This window comes from Bombina bombina, chromosome 2 (assembly GCF_027579735.1).
Source record: "Bombina bombina isolate aBomBom1 chromosome 2, aBomBom1.pri, whole genome shotgun sequence".
NCBI lineage: Eukaryota > Metazoa > Chordata > Amphibia > Anura > Bombinatoridae > Bombina > Bombina bombina.
The window spans coordinates 589,101,402-589,124,469 of NC_069500.1; the positions used below are offsets into that span (position 1 = coordinate 589,101,402).

At 39.6% G+C, this 23,068-nt stretch overlaps 1 protein-coding gene across 1 annotated transcript in view; it reads right to left on the reverse strand.

Moving 5' to 3' along the window:
* OSTF1 (osteoclast stimulating factor 1) overlaps nucleotides 1-12,353 on the reverse strand; it is a 113,278-nt gene extending 100,925 nt beyond the window's left edge. The window contains exon 1 of the mRNA XM_053702494.1: nucleotides 12,143-12,353. Within this exon, the coding sequence (XP_053558469.1) occupies nucleotides 12,143-12,176 (34 nt within the window). The 5' untranslated portion in view covers nucleotides 12,177-12,353. The remainder of the gene's footprint in view (nucleotides 1-12,142) is intronic.
* Between the last annotated feature and the right edge of the window lie 10,715 nt (nucleotides 12,354-23,068).

The following is a 23,068-nucleotide window of genomic DNA, read 5'->3' on the forward strand; positions in this document are numbered from 1 at the left end:
GACAATACAGCAGTTTCACAGGACAGGTTCCACTCATAACAGGTCTAGTCATGGTCGAATAAAGAAGTTGAGTGCACATGCTCAGCGTCATATCCAGAGGTTGTCTTTAGGAAATATATGTATGAGTGCGGCCAGCATTGCTGCAGAGGTTGAAGGGGTGGGGGGTCAGCCTGTCAGTGCTCAGACCTCTTCTAAGGATGATGACAAAGCCTGCAAACAGGACCAAGATAAAATTATTTGGTTCAGTTGGTGTCAAACGTGGGTGGCGGCAACCAGGTGAGGAGTACAAAGACAAGTGTGTCTTGCCTACAGTCAAGCATGATGGTGGGAGTGTAATGGTCTGGGCCTGCATGAGTGCTGCCGGTACTGGGGAGCTACAGTTCATTGAGGGAACCATGAATGCCAACATGTACTGTGACATACTGAAGCATAGCACGATCCCCTCCCTTCAGAGACTGAGCCGCAGGCCAGTATGCCAACATGATAATGACCCCAAACACACCTCCAAGTCGACCACTGCCTTGCTAAAGAAGCTGAGGGTAAAGTTGATGGACTGGCCAAGCATGTCTCCAGACCTAAACCCTATTGAGCATCTGTGGGGCATCCTCAAATGGAAGGTGGGGGAAAGCAAGGTCTCTAACATCCACCATCTCTGTGATGTCATCATAAAAGAGTGAAAGAGGACTCCAGGGGCAACATCTGAAGCTCTGGTGAACTCCATGCCCAAGAGGGTTAAGGCAGTGTTGGAAAATAATGGTGGCCACACAAAATGTTGACACTTTGTGCCCAATTTGGACATTTCCACTTAGGGGTGTACTTACTTTTGTTGCCAACGGTTTAGACATTAATGGCTGTGTGTTTAGTTATTTTGAGGAGACAGCACATTTACACTGTTATACAGGCTGTACACTCACTACTTTACATTGCAGTCATTTCTTCAGTGCTGTCACACGAAAAGATATAATAAAATATTTACAAAAATGTGAGAGGTGTACTCACTTTTGTGAGATACTATATACTATACTATATAGTTGGATTGACTATGAAACTTGCCAGAAAATATTCTACTGCTAATTTCAAATTCAAATTAAGTGCTATTGCATTGTCTTTTTATTTGCTAAATACCCAATTCTACTGTATTTAGCGGTCCTAAATTATGTGTGTAACCCACACAAAGAGGTTTAAACATACACACTGCTGAGCAGGACATGGCCAGTGATTGACAGCTACATGCATAGGGTATTCCTAATTAGCAATATGTTGCAGCTCCTTAATGAGCTTTATCTAGGTGTTTACCCCTTTATAAAAGGCTGGAAACATATAGCCCAATTCCCCTTTTAAGTGCTAAAGAGAAGCACTATGCTGTGTTTATCACATATGCTAGATGTAAACCCATTAATTTTTAGTGCTATTAATAAATAAAGTCACATTCACTATATGCATAGGTACCAGTGTTATAGGCCCTAAATGATCTCCTGCTGCAAATAAACCTAACCAACTTGGCACTTCCCACCATTTCAAGATAATCCTAACCCATGTACCCCCTGCCCCCCCCCCCCCATCACTTAAATGAACACATATGCGTTGATATTAGAAATAATTTAGTACGTTATTTAAAACTGCATGCTCTATCTGAATCATGAAATAAATATTTTTGGTTTCATGTCCCTTTAACTGAAGTAGGGAGTCTGACAGAAGGTTATTCTATTAAGGACCTGACAGTAACTAAGATGATTTCATATATTCATGGATTTGATTTTTGAGTAAGAATGCATCTTCAAAGCTGAAAAGTTGAAAATTGAGCATTTTTTCTAGAAATATGACATTTCATAATAAAATTTCCATTCAGAACCATCCTGTTTTGTGGTAAAAGGTAAAAATGGCTATTTTCTCCATCAGCCTGACACCATGTAGCAACGTAAGAATGTTATAAACAGAAGCATTGCTACATATTAATTATGTAACATCAAATGAGAGTGACTTTAACGTTTTAAGAAAATGAAAATGGATACCATTAACAGGGAAGTTTGATCTTTTTTTTCTTTTTTAAACCACAGAATGATAACTGTAACTTATTACTTCATTATATATTATTATAGAAACATAAGATGAGCTTTGTGCAAACATGTGAGAAAGTCTGAATCTGTTGTTTGGCCTCTACAATGCAAGGCTTGTTAGGGGAACAATACTCTGATTATTCGTAGCAATAAACTCTAAGCACAAGTAAAAACTGAGAGTAGACATTGCCTTCAGAGAATGCTATTTATTAGGTGGTGGCCATATACATTTACAGTGAGAAAAACAGGAAGTAACAACAAAAATCACAAGTTTGTTGCATAGATACAGTGGGATTTACATGTGTAATAGAATATATCGCAAGTTGTGAATGAGAAAAAAAAAAAAAAAAACATTTTGTTCTGGACCACCTACAAAAAAAAAGGAAACATTACAAACTTAGATAATTTTCAACATATATTGCAGTATTTTTAAAGCCAGATTCTATTAAAAGAGTAATAGTCCTGTATATAATTTTAAAAAGGGACAGTCAAGTCAAAATAAACTTATGATTCAGACAGAGCGTGCAGTTTTAAGACACTTTCCAATTAACTTCCATTATCAAATTGTGCACAGTCTTGTTATATGCAAGCCCCTACTGAGCATGTGCACAGGGCATACATATACTAGTCTGTGATTGGCTGATGTCTGTCACATGGTACAGGGGGCAGGAGAATGAGAAAAAATACATTTACCAGAAAAACAAAACAAAACTACTGCTTATTTGAAATTCAGAGTATGTGTTATTGCATTGTCTTAATTATGCACTTCTACTGCATTTAGTGGTCTTTAAACAAGTTTCTAATATACTGTACAACGTCTTGAGAAAAAAAAAATACTTCCCAATAGTTTCCATCCCCAGTGCCAACCTCAGAGCACACAGTGCTGAGGGCTAGTATATATGCACATGCGTAAGCAAGATTGTTACAAACATCTCTTGATGTGCTACAATAAAAAAATAAAAAAACTCTAGTTGAAAGCAACAATTAAAAAAATATCCAGAATAAAATACCCAGTTATTGAGGAAAGGTGGGATGGAATGTCAACTCTAAATTTTTTTATTGTTTAAAAAGATAGATAATTCCTTTATCACCCATTCCCCAGTTTTGCACAGCCAACATGGTTATATTAATATACTTTTAACCTCTGTGATTACCTTGCATCTAAGCCTCTTCTGACTGCCCCTTACCACATGGCTATTTATTTATTATCTATTGACTTGCATTTTAGTCAATTAGTGCAGTGTCATACACAACTCCACAGGAGCAAGAACACTTATCTATATGACCCACATGAATTAGCCTTGTCTTGTGAAAAGCTAATAAAAAAGCATGTGATAAGAGGCCGTCTGTAGTGGCTTAGAAACAGGCAGAAAAGAAGTTTTATATTTTATAAAGTATATTAATGTAACAATGTTAGTTGTGCAAAGCTGGGGGCTGGGGGATGGGTAGTAAAGGCATCATCTTTTTTTTTTTTTAAACAATAACCCTTTTGTTGTAGACTGTCCCATTCAAGGCACATAAATCACAACATTTTTCTTTCAAGACTCAGATACAGCAAACAACTTTCCAATGTACATCTTAGAGAAGGTTACATCAAAAACAACTGCACCAATCTTATATAAAAACAGAAATGGAGGAAAATATTTTTTCCTCTATAGGCAACCTAATCTAAAAGATCAACAGCTAATAACTTTTCCATCCTGTGAGTCATACAAGTCCCTTTTCTCTTAAACATTACCAACCCAAGAGTATCTGTCAATGGACACAGGTGCCAGGGCACCAAATTCATCAGGTAAAGTGCCTTGTTACTACAGTGTAAAATGTCTGCACATCTCCCATTTGCACAGAGCACACAGTATTTCATGTGTGCCCCACTTCTAGGCTCAGACTAAATCCTCTGCACAGGGAACCACTTGCATGCAGACTGTCTGTCTGCAAATGAAGTGACTGTATTGGTGGAAGAGGAAATGAAAGGCTGTGTGCTGGTAGAGAGTGTGCAGTGGTGGAAGAGGATATGAAATAGGAGGCTGGAGTGCCTTTGGCAGTGGAAGGGAAACAGGATCAGAGAGTCTGTCAGGTGTTTTCTGTGCAGCGAATATAGAGCTATAGTCTCAGTGTGTGTGTAAAGGACTATAGAGTTTTCAGTGGGTGTCCCAGACTAACCTCATCAACAGTGCTAAACTGGGAGCTTTTGAGTAAGTTTTTAAAAGGTTTACTTTTATACTGAATTTTTACAGTACTGTAAATCAGTATCTGTGCATATTCTTCTTTATAGTCAGTTATATACAAATTTGTGTATACTTTCCCTTTAAATTTAATTTACAATTACCACTGCTAGTATGGATGATTTCTGAAATGCAAGCCCTGTGAGTCAAAAGAATCTTGTCAGGTTGTTCATAAGGATAAAGTAAGTTCTCAGATGAGTTTCAGAATTTTTGCCTAGGTTGCCTCACATTTTCCTAACTCACAAGATTATAATTATACTTTTATTTTATTTTTTGCCTAGAAAAAAGGCCAGTGAAAGGTATTGAAGGGCGCAGGAAAATCTACCAAAAGACCACCATTTGTGAACGCCTAACAGATGAAGAAAGCTGCTTTAAAGTTTTTATACAAGGCCTATGTCTATATTATGGGCTATAGAACCATATGCTTTACTTACAGATTTTTGTCAAGCAGCAGTTTGGGAATCAACACATATGTAAATCATCCAAAAAGGAACTAGATATGGCAGAAAAATGCTATATGCAACTCTGTACCTTAAATAAATGATTGTGCAGCATATTTATTTTTTGTTCTTTATTCCAACCCTTTAGTTCCTTTGTGAATTTAAGATTAAATGAGCCAAGGTCAATGGAAATGAAATAGAAAACAGAAATATTTCAATATCTTGTCTCTAATTACTAGTCTATATTAAACAAGCTTTCTCCTTTTCGGTTCACAAATATGCTTTGGACACTCACAATGAGCAAGGGACACGTGAAGAGAGGTTTGATTTTTATAATTGGGCAAACAGAGGGGTCTTGGTGAATGCAGTCTAGCACATGAGCCATGATAATGCAATATCTGTATTTTTATTTCCATTAACAATTTTTTATATTAAGCTGAAGAGGATACAACTAATATGAGGCCCTAAACCCTGCTGTATTATACTCTATGCCAGGGTTCTTCAAATTAAGAGTCAGGACCCAGTACTAGATCAAGAGCAACTTTTAATTGGGTCACAGCCACCAATGCTAATTTCTAGCATCCATGGGAAATATTTGGTAAATGTTTTACATTTTGACTTTCAGGTCAAAATAAACTTTTATGATTCAGATAGAGCAGCAGTTTAAAGGCACTTTCCACAAATCTTTTTATATACACACTTTCTGGGGAACAATAGCCTACTGAGCATGTGCACAAGCCAACAGGTTATACTAATACTGGTCTGTAATTGGCTGATGTCTGTCAAATGATACTGGGGGCCGGAAAATGGGAGAAAATAAAATTTGTCAGATAAAAGAAATCTACGAATTATTTGAAATTCAGAGTAATTTATATTGCCTTATCTTTTCATTATGCACTTCTACTGCATAAAGTGGTCCTTTAAATTTTTTGTTTACATTTACATATGTTGAATGGGTCATTTGATGTTAGAAACATCCAAATGTGGCATTCAAATTTTATATTTTAGCATTGACCCTCATAGTAGAATTATATGAGATACAACAATAAAATGTTTAATTTTGTTCTCTTGTAATCTTTTCCTTGAATATTACATTTAAAATAAGAAAATTTAACATCAAGGGAAACAAAATGTCAAGAAGAATATTCTATTGGCTGAATGTTGAATAAATGAATAGTATCTTGGGGATGTGCATTTTATTGTATTAAAAGGACAATAAAGTCAAAATTAAACTTTCAGATAGAGCAAACAGTGTTAAACACCTTTCCAATTTACTTCTATTAATTTGGTTTGTACCACTTCTCTCTTCTAATGTGGCAAACCCAAACCTTCCAACTGTCCCGATTTGAGAGGGACAGTATCTAATTCAGAGCTCTGTCCCTCTGAGAAAGCCATTTGAAGTATTTTCCATGAACAGTACAGACATGCCCACAAATAAACAGACATTCCCCCGTGGTCCAGCTCCTCTCCCCCCACAACAATGCACCTCTGACATGCCCCACCAACGAAAAGGTGACCCCCCCCTTCAACCTCCCGGGTCCCAGATATAGACACAAATGTTGGGAGGGAGGGATGGAGTGGTGTGCACCTCCTCAAAATATAATGACTCAGAGGATACAGTCTCTTACTTTCTAAGCCCTGGGTGGGGGAGGAAGATCTTTCCTGATATAATTGCCCTGAGAGTAGACCTTTGCTGACATCATGGCACTACCCTAAATGGCCTGGATGTGATATCTTATAGCATTATTTCCATGTAGCCTGGATGTGATATCTTATAGCATTATTTCCATGTCCTAATATACACTACCTTGCTATATACCTGTACATTTAGTCTACCACCATAGTGCTTGCTGAGCATAACATTAATGATGGCATCTGCTCTCGGCCCACCAGTATTGTGCTTTTAATTACATGTGGCTTGTATTATAGTTCCCACGCACGCATTTAGCCGGCCCTACCTTTAACATTATACTGTAAAATCAGTTCTCCACTTAATGTGTTTACAGTGACCTCTTATACCAGCTATGGGAAATTAGTCCTTTAAGTATATTTTTGAATATAAAATAGCTGTCTGCTAATTGAAACCACAACCCAATGAAATGGGCTGAGCTTTCAGGGAGAACAGACCTCATTTGCTTATCTCTCAATGTTTACACAAAATTCTCATTATCTTGTCTCTCTAAAGCAGTGAGACCAATACTTAGAGAGAATGATGGAAAATGTAAATGTTAGTACCTCTCTGTCTAACCCCCACTGGGAGCATGATTCCTTTATAAACCTTATTATTTACAAAGACAAAATCAAGGTAAAGGAGCCATTGTAAACAACTAAATACACTCCAACAGATAGAATAGTCACTGTACAGGTCCATGGCACCTTATAGTAAAATTATATCTTTATTGTAGACAGAGTAAAAACAAACTGATGTTTCGGGGTCTCTCCCTTAATCATACATTGAGGGATACCAACAGATTGAATGGATTATTGGGAACACATTAATGGGGAGAAAAAAAATCTCAGTACGCTAACCCTTTAAGGTTACTGTGACTACTGTATAATGATTAAGATGATCCTGTACTAGTGCCCAGTACAGTCGGATATATGTTGACATGCCTGACTAGGATCATCTTCAAAACAAAATTCTTGCACAATTTAAAAACACAGTATACTGTAAAATAGTTTTTCCCTCAATGTATTTCCAATGACTTGTTATACCAGCTGCAGAGTATAAAATGTATGAGAAATTGCATTTTCAGGTTTATTTGTGTATGTGAAATAGCTGGTTTTGTGCTTTGAAACCACAGCCTATTACAATGGGTTGAGCTTGCAGGTAGTATCATATATCATTATGTTATCACTTTGTGGGCACACACATGATTCCTTATCTTATATTTGTCTGTAAATCAAAGCTCAATACTTAGCGAGAACAATGGAAATATATAATTTTATTAGTTATCTCTTTTTCACCCACCAGGAGTGTAATTTCTTCTGCTGGCTGTGTTTACATTTCCTCTCAATAGCCCTGGAGAAACTTTCAGTATAGGTGGGGATACCACAGGCTAAATCAGCTATTTCAAATGCTACTTGTAAACAATTTAATACAGCAAGTAAAATGGATCATTGGGACCAAATTAAAGGGGAGAACATTTTTGGGTAAACTGTACCTTTAATATAGGGAACGGAAGCAAGCATCAACCTACAACTATATGCAGTCTAGCAATCTAACAAACCATACCAGTATTATGTAATAAACCACCACGCACAAAGAGCAGGAACAGGAAGGAGCTTGTTGAGACATCTTTCCTGTACCTTGAGGCCGGCTCCACCCTATAGACTTGCGCTCGCTAGTCTCTGGCAACTGATTGCTCATTAAAAAAAGAAGGAGAAGAATGACATAAAAGAAAAAAAAGTGAACTGTCTGGCACAAAGAAACAATAGACACAAAGCAAAAATGCACAAACTAACAGTACTATCAGTCTTATGACTCATGTTTATATCTAAAGTTTAAACGTGTTAATATTGGTTGAGAAAGATAGATCAAGCAAAAGTGTATATTTACAATCCAAAGGGACAGTGGGTACATTTCAATAAGCAGCCCCTCCAACTAGACCATTATCTTATATTCACTAAAGCTCACTTGGTTCTTCGTTATTTTGTGAATCAGTTGGAAATAATAACAGACAATACTAAATAGGCGCTGGTAAAGTTAGAGAGCCTAGACAGACGGCTTGGTGAATTTTGGCCAGCAAATAAAACAATGTCCAACAGTTCTACTCTGAATGAAATCACTAATCCCACCTAGACTGTGCATTTGTGGAGAGCTGTTTTTGTTCAGAGGAATCAATAGCAAATTGCAGCAGGAATATAACGTTAAATGAGGACACAATAGGGTAGGTCCCCCAGTTTCTCCAATCATTGCAGTACATTATTCTTTGAGGCATATTCGCTGCAAAATAGGAAGCTTTGTAATCTTTAGTGAATACGCCCCATTGAGTAACATTGTAACTGCAGAGAGACAGGGGAGACTAATGGTTACAGGACTTCTCCTTTGTGCATGACAAAAATAAACTAAAAGATTATAGCAAAAGTAAGTTTAATAAATCACTTGGTAAACATAAAACATACACAAATATTGTACCATCTACAAAAAGCTGTCCAGCATTTCATATGGGGGGGGTCACAATTTGCTTTTTTCACTTAACGAGTCAGGAAATATATCATACACCAATAACAGGGGTTTACATAGCCAGCAATACCTATCTTTAGCCAGATACAAATGTGTAAATGTATGAATGAATGAAAAATAGGACCCAGGAGTAGAATTCTATAATCTATAGCTCCTTAGCTCCCAGGATTGTTCAAGCAAAGCTTTAGAAATGTATGTGCCACCATCCTACATAAGCAAACAGAAATAATAAGATCTATACAAGCCTTTTCCAGAAAACACAACTATTTCTCTGTTGTTAAATGAGAATAGTTATAAAAGTAATGAAACCACAAATACTTTACTCCAAAAAAATAAGAAGAACAATAACAGAAGAATAAAACAACAACAACGTGCAACAATTGTTGCAGTTTATGATGGTCCCTATCCATGCTTCAGACACAATGCAGATAAAGCATACAAACTGGAAAATTCTGTTTTAGCTCATACTGTAACAATGTTCTTATTGATAATTAGTAATACTCTTTTCAGTATATAAATGTATATTTACGGCTATAAAACAATTGAAGAAGAAAAAAAACGTCTATGAAAATTAGAAAATCTCATTCTATATGACTACTGAACTTTCCAGATTTACTTAAACTGATAGTAAAGTTTCCCCTTTGTATAAAAAAAAACGGAATGATAGCAATATTTTAGATGCAGTTTATTTCATCAGTTGTAATGAAGAGCTATAACTTTTTAATGTAGCGTTGAAATTCTAATACCCTGTGCTCCGGCCACCCACTTAAAAAGTATTTTTTTTTTTGTGAGCTAACAGTTTTGACTGTTCACCAATCAGCGCTCCAGCCATTCGTCAATAACACTTTTTTTTTTTAGCTAGAGCACTGACTGGAGAATAGTTCAAACCATTATCTCATTAAAAAAATGACTTTTAAAGTGGGCAGCCAGAGTGTGGGGTGTTTGAATTTCAACGCTACCTTAAAAAGCATGTTAATGCAAATCTTAATTGCAACTGATTAACTAAACTCCATCTAATACTTCGCTAACAGTCTGGATCTGTTTATACAAAGGGGACGTTTACCATCACTTTAAATGCCTCTGCAACGTTATTCCCCTACTAGATATCAATGAAATGTCTTGGTGATGCGGTTACTGGTAACCGCAAAAATTCTACTTACTAGCTAACTCAGGAGATATTATTTAAATATTATTGCCAAATATATATATATCTGCTCCAAAGAGCTTACAGTCTACAAATAACCCATGCAAGTCAAATTGAACGAACTAACAGTTTATTGTTACAGTATGTTTCTTCCTATATGGGCTGGATATTCAACATTCTTAGTTTGTGACATTCTCTTTCTCTACTCAACAATTCTCAGACTATAATAAAACTCAAATTAAATTTTCCAAGTGTATATTTTGTAACTGTAAGTCAATATGTAATTATTTAAATGCCTATTGAATCACTAAATAACTTTAACAGCAAGCAGTAATATTGTACAAAAGGTATAGCACAATGTTAAATGCCACACAATACAGTATTTAAATGTGAAAACTTTGTATGAAATGAAATGTTTGTTTGCAAGATGCATGCAGGGAATACTGATCAGTTTGGGCTACAGCCAATGATAAGTGCAGAGACAGCACTATGTAGGAGTGCAAGCTGGGATTGGGGAAGGGCTGATCTGGCAAGCTATAAAGTCACAGTTATTAACAATTTACTAGCTGCATTCTTCTTTTTCAACAGAAGCTCCTGTGCACTTTTCCAATTGTTATCTTATCAATGAGTAATTAATCCATACCCAATGTATTATACTAAATATATCTGTGCATTTTAATTTCTAAAAGACTAGAAGTTGATTTAGTGTGCAGTTTTTAGTAATATATCTAGACACGAATCTGCCTTCCAGCAGAGATGGATCATTGTTTCTTACAGGGGCGAAACTACAGGGGGTGCAGAGGTCGCAGGTGCGACTGGGCCCCTGAGGGTAGGGGCCCAGCTTAAAAAAAAACAAACAAAAAAACAAAAAAAAAACGTTAACCTACCACTGCCTGCACTGATATAATGTGAGTGTGACATGACTACAGGGGTTAGTGTTTCTGTTTTACCCATTGGTGTTTATGTGTGTGTGTGTGTGTGTGTGTATGTATATTTATGCATGTATGTGTATGTTTGTGGAACCAGCAAATTACAGACCTTGTTACTACAGCATGGGGGGGCAGGGGGTAAACAGTGTCACTATACAGTACCACTATATACAGTATGGGGGGTGGCCCATGTCACTGACTACTGTGGTCACTTTATAAAGTACTGGGCGGGTAGGGTCAGGCCAGCCATCTCACCGGCAGATTACAGACTGTGCCACTAACTTACTGTATACAGTACTGGGGGGTTAAATAGTGTCACTACATATATACAGTAATAGGGGGTCAGACCATCTCACAGACTGTGGGCACAGGGTACCTCCTTTTGCAGACATGTAATCTGATACACATTTTGTGTTAAATGTAAAAAAAAAAAATATGTATTAAATTCACCTTTTTTAGGAGGGGGGAGGGGTAGTGGGGGGGGGCTTCTTAGATTCTTGCACTTGGGCCCTGTGATTTCTAGTTACGCCTCTGGTTTCTTAAACAGTTTGCTGCCAGGTGCCCAACTGTTGACTTGTAGGAATGAAGCCAAATATCCCTGGACCTATGCAAGTAAGTAGGGTGCTATATAGATGATCTAAGCAAGTTACAAGGACTGTAAATATGCATTACATTTATTTTATATATTTCAGGTAAAGTGATATACGGTAGTCTACTGTGTTGTATAACAAGTTGCAATATTGCAATCATATTTTAGTTCAGTATAGTCTAAAAGCGGATGTGTGAAGGCAAATGATAAAGATTTAATTCAGTGTGTTAGGTTTGGCTCATCTTCCAGGAAGCTCATCTATTTCCCATAATGTACTTATACTATGTTGCAAATACACTGCATTCTGTTATTTTTCCAAAGTGGTAAAAGAGGTTTTTTGTTTTTTTTTAATTACTCTGCAATATATGTTATATAGCGCAATACAAATAGCAGGGAACCCACAGTTTATAGATAATACATTAAAATTTCAAGAAATTTTTATGGTCCCGATGAAAGTAAAGTATATGGGTATACAGGAAGGAACCTACAGGGTGGATATACAGGAACTTACAGAGGATGCACAGGAAGCCCCAGACAGAAGAGTATATGAGGGCAGCGGGCCTTTAGCTTACCTGGCTTTACTGGCTTAGGCGGTGGTTTAGACATGGTGCTGGCTTGTGCTGTATGAGCTGGGCTGCTTCCTCAGTGAGATCCAGCAGGGAGGCAAAAGTGCAGGACGAGATATCCGCAGCCCCTTGTACACAGAACTTAGTTGCAGAAGGGTGTCAGCCTGCAGTCCTATGAATGAGGAAGTACAGAGAGGCAGGGGCTGGAGGAGGAGCTCAGTGCTAGTACTTCTGGAGCTGCTCCCCGCTCCACGCAAGCAACACAGGGTAGCAAAAAGAGAAGCATTGCACCTTCTGGTCATCGGTTGCACTGCACACAAACATGCACTCACCTTGTGCTCTTGTTTCTATGTAACATGCACTCACCTTGTGCTCTTGTTTCTATGTAACATGCACTCACCTTGTGCTCTTGTTTCTATGTAACATGCACTCACCTTGTGCTCTTGTTTCTATGTAACATGCACTCACTTTGTGCTCTTGTTTCTATGTAACATGCACTCACTTTGTGCTCTTGTTTCTATGTAACATGCACTCACTTTGTGCTCTTGTTTCTATGTAACATGCACTCACTTTGTGCTCTTGTTTCTATGTAACATGCACTCACTTTGTGTTCTTGTTTCTATGTAACATGCACTCACTTTGTGCTCTTGTTTCTATGTAACATGCACTCACTTTGTGCTCTTGTTTCTATGTAACATGCACTCACTTTGTGCTCTTGTTTCTATGTAACATGCACTCACCTTGTGCTCTTGTTTCTATGTAACATGCACTCACCTTGTGCTCTTGTTTCTATGTAACATGCACTCACCTTGTGCTCTTGTTTCTATGTAACATGCACTCACTTTGTGCTCTTGTTTCTATGTAACATGCACTCACCTTGTGCTCTTGTTTCTATGTAACATGCACTCACCTTGTGCTCTTGTTTCTATGTAACATGCACTCACCTTGTGCTCTTGTTTCTATGTAACATGCACTCACCTTGTGCTCTTGTTTCTATGTAACATGCACTCACCTTGTGCTCTTGTTTCTATGTAACATGCACTCACCTTGTGCTCTTGTTTCTATGTAACATGCACTCACCTTGTGCTCTTGTTTCTATGTAACATGCACTCACCTTGTGCTCTTGTTTCTATGTAACATGCACTCACCTTGTGCTTTTGTTTCTATGTAACATGCACTCACCTTGTGCTCTTGTTTCTATGTAACATGCACTCACCTTGCGCTATTGTTTCTATGTAACATGCACTCACCTTGTGCTTTTGTTTCTATGTAACATGCACTCACCTTGTGCTCTTGTTTCTATGTAACATGCACTCACCTTGCGCTATTGTTTCTATGTAACATGCACTCACCTTGCGCTATTGTTTCTATGTAACATGCACTCACCTTGTGCTATAATTGTTTCTAGTACCTGATCACATGAATCTAAGATTCGGTCTGAGCTCTAAACGCCCTCATACTTAGTTTGTACTGCATTCCTCATTGAGCCGAGGCGGGTAAATTAAACTCCAGAGAATGCACCCAAAATATATTTATAGCGTGTTTATCCAGCAAACCTTAGATGAAAAAGAATAGGAGACTTGGCTAACCCTTATCAGGATAACCGCAAGTGTACAATTTTTCTGTGCACGTTGTATATTTTCCGTCACTGTGCAGCCCCATTGATGCTTTGTATACGACCCCCTGTTACCAAAATAAATATTTATTTTTGTCTGAATTATTTAGGTATTTTACAAAAGTGTAACGTGGATGTGCACACGTTACCCCCATCCCCATATTTGTCTTACTAGTGGATACAATAAAATACGTTTTCTCTGTGTAGCTATAGGTTTACTCAGTGGTGGACTGAGAAGGGGGAGGGGCTGGGTGTCAATTTGCAATGGAATCAGGGGCAGTGCATGAGGTGCTGTGTCCAGCAATGTATTTTTATTTTTCAGTATCTTGTATGTTTGCTGCCTATCTATCTAGAAGCATGTTGTGTATATAAACATAGTACATTTGTATGATGGTTTGCTTGCAGCTACAGGTGTGTATATATAGAAAATAACTCATTGGCCTCTAGTTATCAATGTCTGTCGGACCTGATCCGACAGTGCGGATCAGGTCCGACAGACATCACTGAATACGGTGAGCAATATGCTCGCCATATTCAGCATTGCACCAGCAGCTCACAAGAGCTGCTGGTGCAACGCCGCCCCTGCAGACTCGCGGCCAATCGGCCGCCAGCAGGGGGGTGTCAATCAACCTGATCGTGCTCAGAGCAGGCGGACAGGTTATGGAGCGGCGGTCTTTGTGACCACTGCTTCATAACTGCTGTTTCTGGCGAGCCTGCAGGCTCGCCAGAAACACGGGGCATCAAGCTCCATTCGGAGCTTGATACATATGCCCCACAGTGTAGTTCATTAACATACATTTGAAGACCTCACAGCAACAAGCAATCCTACAGGCTCTCTGCAAACATACATTTAAAGATCCCTTTCCGCAAACAACCATTTGAAGGTAATTCATCTATCTCCAATCAAGACAATGAGTGCATTTTATTTTTATATCTGTTGGGCTCAGGGCCGTCTTTAATATTGACTGGACCCTGGGCAAACATTTTCTTGCCCCCCCCCCCCCATGCAATTTTCGCTCTCCACCCCAACTTCCCAAAAAACAACTAAATCAATTTTAATGGGCTAATCATTAAAAAAAATGCAATATGTGAAACTGGACCTTAGCAGTACTAATAAGTAAATAAATATATACATTCCTCCACTCTGGGTTAATTTAATATGCTTTTGAATGTGATTCTGGTGTGATGTTAGCTGGTTAAAGAGATTTAGGGCAGCCAACAGGAGCAAAGCAAGGTAAAGATTGAGGAGGAAGCATGGAGGTGCATACAAATATAAGTTTACTGACTGGAACAACAGAACTACTATGGGAAGCTGTAAAATCAGAGACAGAGAGAAATAAAAACTATAAAAATAAACCTTACCTTAATGTGTGAAGTATCAGCATGACACTATACATCAACCACAGCAGCACATGTCAATTCTTTGCTAGGAACAAGTTCCCTCTCATCCTGCACTAGACAATGCTGCATGGGGGAGGCGCATGTATACACTCACTAATTCTCACTGACACCTTTCTACAAAGCACTGTTCCCCTAACAAACTTCAGTTAGTTAATCTTAGAGCCACAGCAGAAAGAGCAGGGCTAAGGGGACCAGCAGACTGGATGCTGTCTGCCCAAGGCTGCATGGATACAGACGAGTCACACAGCCTCAAGACTGAAGAGAGCAGTGTGTGCAGCTGCAAAGATGCTCAAATCCTCACATGCCTGCCACTCCAGCTTTCTGCTGCATGTGCCTATATTCAGCCCTACCCAGAAACAATCCCAACCACCAGAGCAGTTACCTGGTAACAGTGGTAACCCCAGCAGGACCTTTTCTGATTCAGTGGGATTGGCTGGATGCCGAGTTAGGACTTAGCATCCAGTGCTGCCCAGTGCACATCTAAAACAGCACATGGCACTAGCTTGTAATGTCACATGACACCGGCACAGTTTCTCACAAATAAATATAAGCAGAGACCTTTTGACTGTGACAATATTAGGACTAACTGTGTGTCCCCCCCATGTCACATGACATCAGCAGACTGGCATAAACTAAAAAAAAAATTATTTTTTTTTAGGACTCTTGGGCCCCTCAACAAAGACTGGGCCCTGGGCAGCTGCCCCTTTTGCCCTGTGTTAAAGATGGCCCTGGTTTCTAGTAGTGTCTATTACATGCAGTTCTGTTAAAAAGATTGTATACTGTCCCTTTAATGCAAATGTTGATTGTTGTATCATGTATGAGTTCCACATTGGTTAATCTCCAAATATATTATTGTGAGCATATATTTGTTTATTCACTCCTAAAAGGACTTTAAACCATATTCCTTGTTAAAACAAATGTCTTTCTAAAATAAATCAAACACAATAATGTCTCTTTAAGAAAATAGACTTTATTTAACACGTCAATAGAAATCTTTTTCCAATATTTCTTGTTTGAACAAGTACATGTAGATATACCAACAATCACCAAATATTAGTATATGTTAGCATATGTAATTTTTTTAAAGGGACAGTCTAGAAAACAAATAATGATTTTCATTATTAAAAAAGCAATTTTTGAAATAAAAATGATATCAAAGGTTTCTCACCAATTAATCATTTTTCTCTGGTTATTTTTATTTGCTAGCTAAACCTATGAGGTTCGTGTGCTCATTTCTTAGAGCTTGAAGAGTGCATGTAATCAGAATGCAATTTGACCACTAGAGGGCATTTTGATAGCATTTGTATCTTGAAAACCTTGAGCTTATACAGCATATTTACCATGTATTGATCATTGATTGTCTAAAATGTTGTTATGTCAGAACAACAAATAAGTGGTCATTTTTATAGGCACAGATACAAGGTTAAGCACATAAGCCACACGTATTTCTCCATGTTTTTGTTTCCAACTTGATATTGCGTAATACAGTGTTTTCTTTGTATACAATAATGTTCTGACTGTCTTTTTAAGATGTGTTATTGGCATTTAAACAGTAATATGCCATCATGTATAATTGTAATGATCATTTTGTTTGAGATTAGGGAAACAGTTTGGACATCACATCACAGAAAGCAATCAATATCATGAACAAGGATAGGTATGTGATGATGTGGTGTCCACACACTTATAACCCACACTCTGCAAACAATGTGCCTCCATGGACCCGGTCCCATAGAAGCAGATTATATACAGAGTGTGGTCCACAAGTGTATGAAAACCGCATCATCACATACCTATCCATTACACATTAAATAAATACGAAATAAACATCTCAAAATTTACTTACTTCCTCTTCCTTCCCCTCTTCCCACGAGACTGAGGCTCTGGGAGGGGCAACTTCCCCCTCCGACCAGTTCTCATCGGAGACGTTGTGGGAAGAGTGGAAGGAGGAGTACTGGGATGACCAAGGTGAGGAGATGGCCCAGGAGGAGATGGCCCAGCAAGAGATGGCCCAGCAGCAGATGGCCCAGCAGCAGATGGCCCAGCAGCAGATGGCCCAGCAGCAGATGGCCCAGCAGCAGATAGACCAGCATGCGCCTCCCGGAAGAAATTTAACATATCTTGTTGTAGCTGTAAACTCCTGTTTTGTCCTTGTTCTATTCTATTGTAAGGATCTCTATGATTTGTGTTTGTCCTTCTCGAATGCCACTAAGCTCTTCGATAATACGACTTCTGCCTTGGATATTTTCCATCCGGGAGGTACGCATCTGGTCAATGTAGTCGAGTAACACCCGCACCTCAGCTATCTCCTCCTGTTGTGCACGGCAGGCTGCCCGTGCACGGCGGCCTGCTGGTGCACGGCGGCCTGCTGGTGCTTGAGGGGCCTCTTCCTCTGCTTCCGGGGCCTCTTCCTCTGCTTCAAGGGGGGCCTCTGCTTCAAGGGGGGCCTCTGCTTCAAGGGGGGCCTCTGCTTCAGGGGGGGCCTCTGCTTCAGGGGGGGCCTCTGCTCTCCGAGGTGGTGATTCATCCCCACCAGGGGGGGTTAGGCTTGCCAAGTGTGAGTATGTACCATGAAGCGGCAATGATTTCTCATGTCTCGGCGTGGGGGAGAGATCTCCACCCCACGAGATGGAGGGAACTGGAGCAGGCCTCACTACCGGCGTATATAGATCTATCTTACTTGTTATGGTTCCCCCCGCATCTTGCCTCCACATACACTATCTCTAACCCAATAGTGAGAGGATGCCAATTACTCTGGTATAAATTGCGACATCATGCTCAGATCGCCCCCCATCCTTCTCCTATCCAGCCCATACTTCCCATACTTCAGACCTTCCCTAATGTGAGACTGAACTGGTGGCGACAAGTGGAGATTTTGACAGTTGGAGACTTTTATGTAGGGGACCGCCTCCTTACGCAAGGCGAGATGGTGACAAATTTTGAGATTCCGCGGCATTTGGAGTTTGAACTCCTAAGATTACAATCTCTGCTGAAGGCGTGGGGGTTCCTGGGAGATACCCCACAGGCTCCTACGGCTTGGGAATCTAGATGGAAAATGGGTCTCCAGACCAATAAACCTCTCACGGCACACTATAGATGCCTACTGGTTCCTCCTACAACACCAAAGACGAGACATATGCTCTCCTGGGAGGCGGATCTATAAACGACATACTCCACTAAGAAATGGACATTGGCCATCACCAAGACCAAGGCTACTCTACACTGCACCACAATGTATGAGCTTTACTTTAAGATGCTTACCAGGTGGCACCTGGTCCCGACCAGACTTCAGACCCTCTATCCTAACCACTCCCCCTCTTGGAGAAACTGTGGTGGCATTGACGCCCCACTGCACACGTGGTGGACTTGTCCCAACCTAAAGCCACTCTGGAGTAAAACCAGTAGGGTTTGTTGCTCGATGGGTCTTCCAGAGATTGTGGATCCTGGAATGGCTCTCCTACACTTAGGTTTGGAGAAAGTGCCCCCGCACAAGAGAACCCTCCTTATATACATACTCACCTTGGTTAAAATGACAATCGCCAGGAACTGGAAAAAAGTGCACCCTCTGAAATGGCAGAGTGTAGTAGAGTATCTAAATTTTGTTAAGTCCATGGAAGACTTTGTATACAGAGTCCGACGCCAATCAGAAATTTTCTGTCTTGTCTGGGAACCCTGAGAGGTTTACTTACAGAGTCACAAGATTAAACGTTAGGTCTATCTGCCCCACAATGGCGCTAGTTCCTGAAACGGGATCAAGATTGATTCTGCGTCCTCCTTAATCCCCCCTCCCCTCCACTCAATGTGCCCCTTCCCTCCCCTTCCTTACCTAATCCACATTACCGTCCTTTATAGATTACCTCCCCCCCCCCCAGTGGGGGTGCTTTAGTCCACAACAGTGCAAAGATAATTAGACTTAGGTCTGACTCCTTGTGGGCGGTGGCCCTTGTTGGCCTCCGCGCTATTGCTCAACAACTTTTGCACACAGTACTTTCACTATAGCCAATTTACTAGCGTAACAACATTTAAAAAAAGGCGGAAATCGCCACAATTTCAGCCTACCCGCAGATTACGACTCTCCCCATCTGTGAACGCATCTTCACACTCCGCACTTCACTTCTCACTTAAGAATAGGTTGACCCTCAGAACTGTAAAGAATAGAGGTGAAAAATTGTTTATTTCGTGCAATGTTCCTGTCTCTTTGCACTAATGCGGGGTGTAACCCCTGTAATTTTTGTGTTTACTTAATATTTGTAATATTTGAAAGAGTTGTAATAATTCATACTTATAATAAAAAAAGGATATTTAAAAAAAAATAAAAAAAAAATTGTATGTTCTATCCAAAACATGAAAGAAAATGTTGGGTTTGCTGTCCCTTTAAGTTACAGAAGAGAAGAGAACACAGGGGCGCCAATATGGCCTAGTAATGTCTGTAAAAAGGATAATCAATGTGGAAATAAAATAGGTACTCACAAAGGTGTAGCGCCCAATGGTGCTAGTAAGGCAGGCTGGAACTATAGCAGTGGTCCAGCTCACTGTGTGCAGCAAATCTATCAACCGGTCAGAAGGTGAATAAATGTTGCATTCATTCCTGTGAGTGAGAGAGCAGAGCTACCATAGCCTAGCACAATTTGAACAGACAGATACAATAATTAATGGTTCCACTTACAGTACCCAACGTGGGCACCGTGTTTCACTCTCTCCAAGAGCTTTATCAAGAATAAATCAGACCATATTATTATCCCTCTTTTAAAGGGGCAACTCAATCCTCATTGGTTGATCTTTCAATCATCTGAATTAAGGTGGTATTGTGTTATCCTATATGTTTTGCTACTCCAATATATCACAGATGAAGTTTAAATTCATTGATCCCTAGATATAAGGTAAATTAAGAAGCAATACAATGAAACATTTAGTAATCTTATAGGTGAGTACTTACTGTTATACATACAAAGTTATTGCTAATATAAAATAAGTTAAGAAGTTCTATACATATTAAACCTACTTAAATATATTGTGATATCAGGATTAAACCATTTAGGAAACAAATGGGTTACATTGTAGTGGGTGATCTAAAATAAACATAAAGAATAAATCAAGTGTTGACTATATTCATAAAGACTAAGTATAGTCTACATGTGAAAATAAATATTTAATCCATGCAAATTGTGAAATCTAATCTAAAAGAAACTCTGAAATTAAACCTTTAGGGAATAGAGTATCAAATTTATAAATTAACTCAGCTTCCTTAATTAATATTTTCTTTTGAACATCTTTACCTCTCCAGTGCTTTTTAACCTTTTGAATCCCCCAATAAGAAATATCCTTTGTCTTACCTTTATGCACTGTTTTAAAATGTTTATATAAAAGGGTATCTTCAACCCCCTTTACAATATTGCATAGGTGTTCTCTAATCCTCTCCCTGATGGCTCTCTTCGTCTCTCCAATATAGAAGAGGTTACATATACATTTTAAAACATATATTACACATGTATGTGTGCATCTAATCACCTCCTTTATTTGGAATATATCTTTTGAGTTATTAATCTGTATATTCTTAATTTTTTTACTATGGCTACAAGCTTTACAAGAGTAACATGAAAAGGAACCCACTGGTCTCTTCCCATTTAGATCTTTCTGTATCATCGCTCCTTTATTATTATTATTATTATTATCAGGTATTTGTAGAGCGTCAACAGATTCTGCAGCGCTGTAAACATAGTCGATGTACAGGATAGCTTTTGTAGCGGTCAAGTGGGTAGAGGGCCCTGCCGAGAGTTTCACTGTTGTAGTCGGCTCTTATGAAGCGATCTGTAAACCGCTGGGCCCATAGGCTTACATTCTAAGGGGTTCAAGGGGAAAGCAGTGGAGTTAGGAAAGGTTAGCGTTGGTTGTATGCATCCCTGAATAGTAGAGTTTTTAGGGAGTGCTTGAAGCTGTTTAAAACTAGGGGAGAGTCTTATGGAGCGAGGCAGGGAATTCCACAAGATGGGGGCCAGTCTGGAGAAGTCCTGTAAACGGGAATGTGAGGAAGTAACAAGAGAGGAGGAGAGGAGGAGATCCTGAGCTGATCGAAGGGGACGGGAGGGAGAGTATCTAGAGACAAGTTCTGAGATGTAGGGGGGAGCAGTGCAGTTGAGAGCTTTATATGTCAGGGTGAGAATTTTATGTTTAATCCTAGAGGCAAGAGGAAGCCAGTGAAGGGATTGGCAGAGAGGTGCAACAGATGAAGAGCAACGAGTAAGGAAGATGAGCCTGGCAGAGGCATTCATAATGGATTGTAAAGGAGCTATGCGGCAGCTAGGTAGACCAGAGACGACGGAGTTGCAGTAGTCGAGGCGGGAAAGTATGAGAGAGTGGATTAAAATCTTGGTTGTATCTTGTGTAAGGAAATGTCTAATTTTAGCGATGTTTTTAAGGTGGAAGCGGCAGGCTTTAGCCAAGGACTGAATGTGAGGAGTGAAGGAAAGATCTGAGTCAAGTGTGGCCCCAAGACATCGGGCGTGCGGGGTAAGGGTAATGATGGAATTATCAACAGTTATAGAAATCTTGGGGGTGGAGACATTGGAAGAAGGGGGAAAAATAAGGAGTTCAGTTTTGGAGAGATTTAGCTTAAGGTAGTGAGAGGACATCCAAGATGAGATGTGAGAAAAACAGTTAGTGACATGGGCTAGTAAGGAAGGAGGTAGGTCTGGTGAAGAGGAGGTAGATTTGGGTGTCATCGGCATACAAATGGTATTGAAACCCATGGGACTTTATTAAGGAACCTAGTGATGACGTGTAGATTGAAAAGAGAAGGGGACCAAGGACAGAGCCTTGAGGTACCCCAACAGAAAGTGGTAACGGGGCAGAGGATGCTCCGGAGAAGGCTACACTAAGTGTACGGTTAGTCAGAACCACAAGAGAGCTGTGTCACAGATGCCGAAGGATTGGAGGGTTTGGAGCAGAAGAAGGTGGTCAACAGTGTCAAAGGCTGCAGACAGGTCAAGGACGATAAGCAGAGAGAAGTGGCCTTTGGATTTTGCTGTAAGTAGGTCATTGGTAACCTTGACAATTGCTGTCTCTGTAGAGTGATGGGAACGAAATCCAGATTGCAGTGGGTCAAGAAGAGAGTTTAGTGTAAGGAAATGGGATAGGCGTGCGTAAACTAGCTTTTCGAGGAGCTTTGAGGCAAGAGGGAGTAGGGAAATAGGGCGGTAGTTGGAAGGGGAGGTTGGATTGAGGGAAGGTTTTTTTGAGGATAGGTGTGAGAGATGAGGGAAATATACCAGTGGTGAGGGAGAGGTTAAAAATGTGTGTGAGTATGGGGGTGAGGGTAGTAGCTGTGAGGGGATGGGGTCGAGGGGACAGGTAGTGAGGTGGGAGGACAGTATAAGGGCAGAAACTTCATCCTCATTGACAGGGGCAAAAGAGCTGCATTTTTGGATATTTGGGTTTTGGGTGATCGTGAGCTTTTGAGGGGGTGGGAGATTGGAAGTATGTTGAGAGCTGATTTCACTTCTGATGGAGTCAATTTTGTTGTTGAAGTGGCTTTCAAAATCTTGAGCTGAGAGAGAGGTTGTGTTAGGAGGTGGGCGGAGAAAAGTGTTGAACGTGGAGAACAGACGTTTAGGGTTAGAGGAAAGAGTAGAGATGAGAAATATTGTTGCTTATAAAGTTTAAGGGCAGAATAGTAGGAGTTCAGGATGAACTTGTAGTGAAGAAAGTCAGCTGAACTCCGAGATTTCCTCCAATGTCGCTCAGCAGTACGGGAGCATTCTTATTATTATTATTATTCTGTTTCTTCAATTCACTGGGAGCTAGAATAGATTTTAAGTTTGTAGCATTTTTTTTTTTTTTAAATAGTTTTTATTGAGGTAATGTAACATACATAAATACAATTTTCGCAAGAAATATCATGGCAACATGCCCATATGATA